This window comes from Dipodomys ordii, unplaced genomic scaffold (assembly GCF_000151885.1).
Source record: "Dipodomys ordii isolate 6190 unplaced genomic scaffold, Dord_2.0 Scaffold39, whole genome shotgun sequence".
Classification (NCBI taxonomy): Eukaryota; Metazoa; Chordata; class Mammalia; order Rodentia; family Heteromyidae; genus Dipodomys; species Dipodomys ordii.
In genome coordinates, this window is record NW_012267255.1 from 11,177,826 (window position 1) to 11,186,398 (window position 8,573).

The following is an 8,573-nucleotide window of genomic DNA, read 5'->3' on the forward strand; positions in this document are numbered from 1 at the left end:
TAGATGGTATGTCTTAAGAGATTATAAGAAGCTATATAAAAGTTTACACAATACCTAATGATTTACCTGTGTTCCTCCCCTCTCCCTCTAGGGCCATTTTAAGTGCCAGATCCAGTTACTTTGCTGCAATGCTGAGTGGCTGCTGGGCAGAAAGCTCCCAAGAGTATATTACTCTTCAAGGGTAAGCAAAATTTTCACATGGCAACTTGACTGCAAGTTATTACAAATAATACTTCATACGAAGCACTTTTTATGAATCTGATTTCCCCATACATTGAAATAATTCTTGTTTAATAGAACTCAACAGAGTATATTTTCTGAAACGTGATAGTAAAAGCATTTAGTAATAGAGATAGGCTCAAGCAAAACCAACTGGCTTAAACAACAAATCAAGTTTCTTGGAGTTTTAGGGACTGAAAGTCCAAAATCAAGGCATCAGTAAAGTTGGTGGCGGGTAAGAGTTCTGAGCTGTAACCCTTTGGTTTATGAATTGCAGACAGCTACCTTCTTGCTGTGTGTTTATGTGGCTTTTCCTGTGTGTGTACTCTGAGAGAGAACTCTTATGATTACTTACAAGAGCATTAGTCCTATATAATCTAGGCTTCATCTTTATGACCAAATTTCAACTTAATGTCTTTATAGAGGACCCTATCTCCAACCATGCCAGGGGTTAGGGTTTTAACAAATGATTTAAAGAAGGACACACTCAGTCCACAAAAGGTAGTTTCTGATTATGGAAATTTAAATGTCAAGATAAAGCAAAAGTAAAGGAGTGCATAGATGGATCTATTGGTAAAATTTAAACTAGACTGTTGAAACAACTTAAAAGATGTATGCATCATACTATCTTCCTTTTTGATGAATTTTAAATATCCACTAAATTTAGGAAAAGTGGTGATAACGGTTGAGTCTCTTAAGTGTAACAATCCTAAGTATTGTCATTTTTGTGTAGTTTTATTAAACTTATCTGTGGTCTGGGTTTCATGTATTTTTGACATTTTTAAGTGGTTGTTGGGGTTTCAACTAAGGACCTTATACTTTCCTGGCAAATACTCTACCATTTAACCCACGCCTCAACCCTTTATACTTTAATCACATTTCAGATATGTCCTTACTTTTTGTTATTGTTCTGGCTTGCCTTGAACTGCCATCTTCCTACCTATCCCTTCCTTATAGCTTAGATTGTTCACCATACCAGCTTGACATCTTAGAATTTAAAAACAAAATACAAAAAACCATTTCAGCTAGGAGCCATTGGTTTACACCTGTAATCCTAACTACTCAGGTGTTTGAGATACTGAAGATCTTGGTTTGAAGCTAGCCAGGGCTTTTATCTCCAGTTAAGCATCAAAAAGGCCAGAAGTGGAGCTGTGGCTCAAATTGCAGAGCATTAACCTTGAGCCACAGTGCCACTTCTGTTTTTTTGAGTGGTTAATTGGAGATGAGTCTCATGGGGACTTTCTGCCCAGGCTGGCTTCAAACCATGATCCTTAGATCTCAAGCCTCCTGAGTAGTTAGGATAATAGGTGTGAGCCACCAGCACTCAGCTGGATACAAAATTTATCCTCATCATTTATCTCTGTTATCATCACACAATATTATGATATATTTTTCCTTTTCCTATTGTATCACATACCAAATTGAGTATCTCAAATTGTCACTGAAGGGTCTGAGAAGGTGGCTTAGTGGTTGAGTGCTTGTCTTACATGCATGAGGCCCTGGGTTCTATTCCTCAGCACCATTTAAGCAGAAAAAGCTGGAAGTGGTGCTGTGGCTCAAGTGGTAGATCGCTAGCCTTGGGCTGAAGAGCTGAGGGACAGCACCCAGGCCCAGGGCTCAGGCCCCACGACTGACAAAAAAAAAAAAAATCACTGAAAATTTTATTAGTATCATGGGATATAAAGTTGTTGGAAAGCTAAAGGAAATTGAGAAATTGAACTTTTTCAAAAACTCACATCTTTTATATTTAAATAGCAGCAGAGTAATCTATAAAATAAATTCTGTTTTCCCATTAACTTATAAACTTAGATACTAGATGTTCCTATGAGGAGAGTAGTGTGATAGATTGTGAACTTTGGGGTCCTTGTGCTCTATATGTAATCCTAACTTGTTATATGACTCCAGGGACATTCCTTAAGTTGCCTGAGCTTCCTGGGATGTTGAAAGTATTGAAAGAGATACAGTAATGGAAGGATCTGGCCTAGTGCTTGGCATATTATATGTAGTTCTCATTAACATTTGTCTTTCCCTTCTTTCTCTAAATTAGATCATTCTCATTTTCTAGAGAAAAACAAAACACAATTTATATGAGGACCATTTCCCAGTACCAGGAAATCAGTGCCTGCTTTGCATGGTCAGCAGCTCCTCTGGGAACTGTGCAGCTAGCTGTCACATGTCTGCAGGATGGTTTTGTACAAATAGATTAGAATGAAATCTTGGCTGTCCTTACAAAAGAACTACAGTATTTTCAGTGTTACTCAGAGTTCTAATACATAGGATATTTTTCAAGAGGGACAACCTTCAAAACATTGACTTGGGTACAGTAGAGTTTTATAATCCTAGTTCTACTCATGACCCAGAATAGGAGAATGGAAGCTTATAGTAGAGAAGAAATTCTCCTGTTCTGCTGAGAGGAAGGGAAAGTTTTCTACATAAGGGAAATTGAACCAAGCCAACAAACTGAATAAAATCTTTCCATGTCTTCTCATCACAGAATTTTGGTTTGCCAAAATTCTTTACCATTACCTATAAGACCCTATGACTTCTTCATTTTTTATCATTCTCCTGCTTATTTGTTGGTCTTTTCTCCAGTAAGCTCATTCCTGCCTTAAACTCAGATCCTCGGGCTTGCTAGGCAGGTCCTCTACCACTTGAGCAATGTCCCTAGTCTTTTTTGCTTTGTTTTATTTTTGAAGGCTCACATTTTGCCCAGGACTGGCCTCAGACTGTTATCCTCCTACCTATGCTTCTGCATAGCTAGGATGTAAGACAAATATTACAATATCTGGATTATTTATTGAGATATGGGGGTCTCAAAAATCTTATTCAAGGGCTGGGAAGGTGGCTCAGTGGTAAAGCGCTTGCCTTGCATGCCTGAGGCCCTGTGTTTGATTCCTCAGCACCACATAAGCAAAAAGAAAGCCAGAAGTGGTGCTGTGGCTCAATTGGTAGAGCGCTAGCTTTGAGCTGAAGAGCTGAGGGACAGCGCCCAGGCCCTGAGTTCAGGCCCCAGACCGGACCCAAAAAAAAAAAATCTTATTCATGTTGGCCTTGAACTTCAATCCTCCCTATCTCGGCTTCTCTAATAGCTAAGATTACAGAAATCAGCCACTGCACTTAGCTTTCAGTTCATTCTCTTTTATAGTGTTATCTTCATGACACTTTTCCCTATCAAAATCATTTTCATATATTTGTTTATATATTATTCATGTTCTCCCTGTAGAATGAAAGCCTTTTTTTTTTTTGTCGGCCGTGGGCTTGAACTCTGGGTTTGGGTGCTGTCCCTCAGCTCTTCAGCTCAAGGCGAGCCACCAGCGCTCGACTGAAAGCCTCTTTTATCTCTAAGGTCAGAACATAAATTGTGAATGTGTATAGACTGACTGACTGACTGACTGACTGACCCACCGACCGACTGACCGACCCACCCTTGGGTTACCTTAGCTTACATACATAGGGTGTTTGGAAGGCATGCACAAAGCACAGAGGTTTCACACAGCAAGTGTGTGTTTAGTCACTGAGATTGGATCTCTGTCCTTTCTAACTCTAAAAATATTTAGAAGAAGATGCTCAAAAAATAACCAATGAAGCCGGGCGCTGTTGGCTCACGCCTGTAATCCTAGCTATTCAGGAGGCTGAGATCTGAGGATCGCAGGAGAGACCGTGAGACTCCTGTCTCCAATAAACCACCAGAAAACCGGAAGTGGCGCTGTAGCTCAAGTGGTAGAGTGCTCGCCTTGAGCTGAAGAGCACAGGGACAGCGCCCAGGCCCAGAGTTCAAGCCCCACAACCGACAAAAAAAAAAACAACCCAATGAATTTGATAATATACTAACAGCATATAACCTACTTTATACTCTATAAAAATCCATAGCCACAATTAACTTTATATTAAATGATATTCCTAACAGAGCGTTATTTGAAAAATGGAGACTAGAACTCTATCTAAAACTGTATAGGGAAACAAAATGTACCATTTATGTTAATTAACCCTAATTATTTCTGGATTTGAGTCGTACTTTATTTTGCAGTATAAGCCATGAAGAAATGGATGTTATGATGCATTTTATATATGGAGGAACTTTGGATTTTCCAGATAAAGCAAATGTTGGGTAAGTATTACTTTAAAAAATTTTAGTATTTTGGGCTGGGAAGGTGGCTCAGTGGTAGAGTGCTTGCCTTGCATGCCTGAGGCCCTGGGTTCGATTCTTCAGCACCACATAAACAGAAAAAGCCGGAAGTGATGCTGTGGCTCAAGCGGTAGAGGTAGAGTGCTCACCTTGAGCTGAAGAGCTGAGGGACAGCGCCCAGGCCCAGAGTTCAGGTCCACGACCGGAAAAAAAAAAATTAGTATTTTGGGGGGAGGGAAGGGGGGGCAGGAAGGATTGGGTGGGGGGCCGGGAGGAGGATGGAAAGGGATAGAAAGGGGAAACAAAGGAGGAGGCTACAATGCTTGATAAGAAATACACTCATTATCTTGCCCATGTAATTGTAACCTCTCTGTATAGTATTTTCACAATAAAAAAAAAGAAAAAATTTTAGTATTTTATAGATTCTGCTTTTTGAAGTATATTGCAAAATGTCAATGAAGGACAAGCTTCACTTTTATTATCTAGTGTGCTCTATCTTGAGAATATGTTTGGGGAATATCTTTAAACAATAAGGAGGTCACCTTATGCAGAAGAAAAGGTGATTCATAATTCAATAATATTAAGAAGCTTTTATATATATATAGATTATATTAGAAGAACCTTTTTTTTGCTTGGAAAGAGATACATTTTTTTGTTTGTTTGTTTGCTTTTTGTTGGAGGTGGGGCCTGAACTCTGGGCCTGGGCGCTGTCCCTTGGCTCTTCAGCTCAATGCTAGCACCCTACCACATGAGCCACCGCACCACTTCGGGCTTTTTCTGCTTATGTGGTGCTGAGGAATTGAACCGAGGGCCTTATGCATGCAAGGCAAGCACTCTACCACTGAGCTACCTTCCCAGCCCGATAGATGTTCTTCTAAAGTTAATCAACCAGTAAATCTTTTAATCTTATCTTTTTCTTTTTTTGTTGTACTGAGTTTGAACTCACTCTTTCTCTTGTTAGACAGGCATTCTACCATTTGAGTCATGCCTCCAGCCACACTGTTTTTTTCATTTATAGGATTTTACTTCTTTGAAACAGCGTATCTCTATGTAACCCATAGAGATATGGATGGTCTCAAACTCTCCTTCCTCCTCAACCTCCCAAGTGCTGAGATTATAGGTGTAAACCACTATATCTAGTTTACAATGTCTTTTTCGTTTCTTTTTTATGGGGACTGGGACTGGAACTCATACCTATTTTTGTTAATTAGCTAATTCTCTACCAACTGAGCCATGCCTTTATTCCCAGGATGTCTTTTTAAACAGCAAAAAAAGAAAAAGGAAAAGCATTAAAACTTAAGAATATGTGAGACTCTGCACTGGTAGGCTCATGCCTATAATCCTCGCTACTCAGGAGGCCAAAATCTGAGAACCAGGTTAAAAACCAGTCAGAGCAGACAAATCCAAGAAACTCTTATCTCTCCCTAACCAGCAAAAAAGCTGAAAGTGAAGGTATGGCTCAAGTGGTAGAGTGCCAGCCTTGAGCAAAGAAAAAAAAAAAAAAGGTAGTAAGAGTTTAAGGCCCTAAGTTCAAGATCCAGTACCTGCGCACACACATACACACATAGGCAACAACAGCACAACAACAATAACATATGGTATCTTAAAGACCAATAGTTATGTGAATCTTACATATTTTATAGTAAAATACTATTAGCGCTCCTAAAATTTTATTATTGAAGAATGAAATCCCACCACCTACCATGCTGTTTCAATTTTCCAAATCTCTCTCCTTTTCTTGCTATTTTAACATAAAATAAGTGTAAGGTGCTTTTCCATTTAAAAAAATTCACTGGGTTTCCTTTAATTTTGAACTGAATATATTTTATATATTTTTAAAATAAATATTATATATTGATATATTTCCTATATTTTACAATTGATATAATAATGAATATATATTTAATTATATATTATATATTTTAAATATATAATATATAAAAATATATTTTTATATATTTTAGGGAATAACATTATGTTTTTACTAAGGTTTTATCCCCTACAACTTACATGAAGTTTTTTCATGCTCTGAAGGCTTCTAGGCTTCCTAAGTACCTAAAGTATGTGTAGGTATTCTGCATTACTTACTAAATGAAAGGAGTACTCTGGTTATGGATACTGTCTCTAATTTTAAAATGATTACTAGGCACTTTCAATATAATAAGCATCAATAAATTGCCTTTCCTTATTATATTAATTAATTACAAATTTTTGTAAGATTCATACCCATCAGAGCAGTTTGATTTGTTCTGTATGTCGCTGAACATAAGAAAGCAATTTGGAACAAATTTTAGCTTATTCCTTGTTATTCAACACTAAGCAAATTATATGTCAGTGCTTTGAACTCCTGCCCCTGTGTCCTTTCTATAATCCATAAGGAATATCTATTAGGTAAAGTAAAAGTTAGAATTAAAAGAATTCAGATTCCTTTTTCTAAATAGTCCACATGTTATCAGTAATTACTGTATATTATGGTTTGATTTTAAATTTAAGAATTAACAGCCATCTATTTTTATTTTAGACAGATACTCAATGTCGCTGATATGTATGGGCTAGAAGGATTAAAAGAAGTAGCAATCTATATTTTAAGAAGAGATTACTGTAATTTCTTTCAGAAGGTAATTATTCTCAGAAATCTTTACTCAGTTAATTAAGTACTAGATTTTTAAGTACTAGATTTTTAACTTTGATAATAATAGTGCTTTAAATATTAAAAATATTAAATCAGTCTAAGTAATGGGAGTTCCAGCTGAGAAATAATGTATGCTTTCAAAACATCAGAAACACTTTAAATAATTTTAGGTAAAATAAATTTATGTGGAAGGGTTTATTAAAAGGAGGTAAAAATGTCCAAAAAACTCAGAATGTACTTCTAGAATAAAGGATTTGGTAGAAGGAGAAAGCAAGGCAAGAATTATAGACACCTCTATTAATCTGAGAGCCACACAACAAGCACTTCATTAGTTGCATTAATCTCTTCTATACCACTGCAGCTTTTACTTGGGATGAAACTTAGTCCTTCCCAGGTGAAATCTGAGCACCATTTTTAATTTTAGTTCATGTGAATTTCAAACCCATTTTGCACATTATTCTTAGATTTCTCATTGTTTTAATGTACTTTGATTGTAGGTTGTTTGTATTGTTACATTTTGTTCTGCATTTTCTACAATGTGCATATATTATTTTAATCACCAAAAACAATTTTCATAAGAATTGTATTTCCTTCTTCTTGGATACTTGATATAATATGCATTGTATAAATTCTAATTTGGTTATTTGAATAACATTTAAATTTCAACTTTTTGCGTTGGATAGAATTGTTTTGTGTGGATGTTGGGTAGAATTTTTCCTATCTCCTTATACATTATATCTAAGGAAGCAATACATATGCTATAAAAGAGCCATGAGCAGTTGGATCTAGTACTGCTACAGTGAGCTCCTGTGCAAAGTTTACTGAGAGTTAATGAACCCCTTAGCTGTCTTTAATCTTCAGTTTACTCCAATCTCCTTAATTAAGGGAATTGAAGGAAGGGAGACTGCTGTGATTTTTCTCAGGTTTGTAGAATGAAGAATTGTGGAAAGTTTTTTTCTTCTCCTTTTATATGCCTCTCTGTCTTCCTAGCCAAGAACAAAGTAGAGAGATCCAAGTAAATCTACTATATCTGTAAAACCAGGTCACCTTGGAGCAGAAAAGAAAGTGGGAAAACATTTCTTGGGGGAGGTTTGAATAGACCAGAGAGGCCAGTGAGAATATCCTAAGTATGGAGATTTCTAAAGAGATAAGGCTTTCTGTATAAATCAGTGCTGTCTGGATGATAAGAAGAAAAAGGATAGAGATTCCACTCTACACTCAGTTTACTCTGGGTCCAGAGGAAAGGAGGAAGACCTTAGTGGTTCCATGAACACTAGAGGTGACTGATTCAGGGCTAAATAATGGTGTTTTACCTTGGAGACATTGTATATAATGAACCATTGGAAAAATTTTATCCACCGAGATGAATTGAAGCTTGATCTGCTCCTAAAAGAATGATCATGTTGGGGGCTGGGAAGGTGGCTCAGTGGTAGAGTGCTTGCCTTACATGCATGAGACCCTGGGCTCGATTCCCCAGCACCACATAAGCAAAAAAAAAAAAAAGCTGGAAGTGGTGCTGTGGCTCAAGTGATAGAGTGCTAGCCTTGAGCTGAAGAGCTGAGGGACAGCACCCAGGCCCAGAGTTCAGGCCCCACA

General features: G+C 37.3%; 1 protein-coding gene across 1 annotated transcript in view; it reads left to right on the forward strand.

Moving 5' to 3' along the window:
- The window catches only part of Kiaa1107 (KIAA1107 ortholog), a 65,146-nt gene that overhangs the window by 25,233 nt on the left and 31,340 nt on the right, over positions 1-8,573 (forward strand). The window contains exons 5-7 of the mRNA XM_013018376.1: positions 92-181; positions 4,247-4,327; positions 6,867-6,963. Coding sequence (XP_012873830.1) covers positions 92-181; positions 4,247-4,327; positions 6,867-6,963 — 268 coding nt within the window. The remainder of the gene's footprint in view (positions 1-91; positions 182-4,246; positions 4,328-6,866; positions 6,964-8,573) is intronic.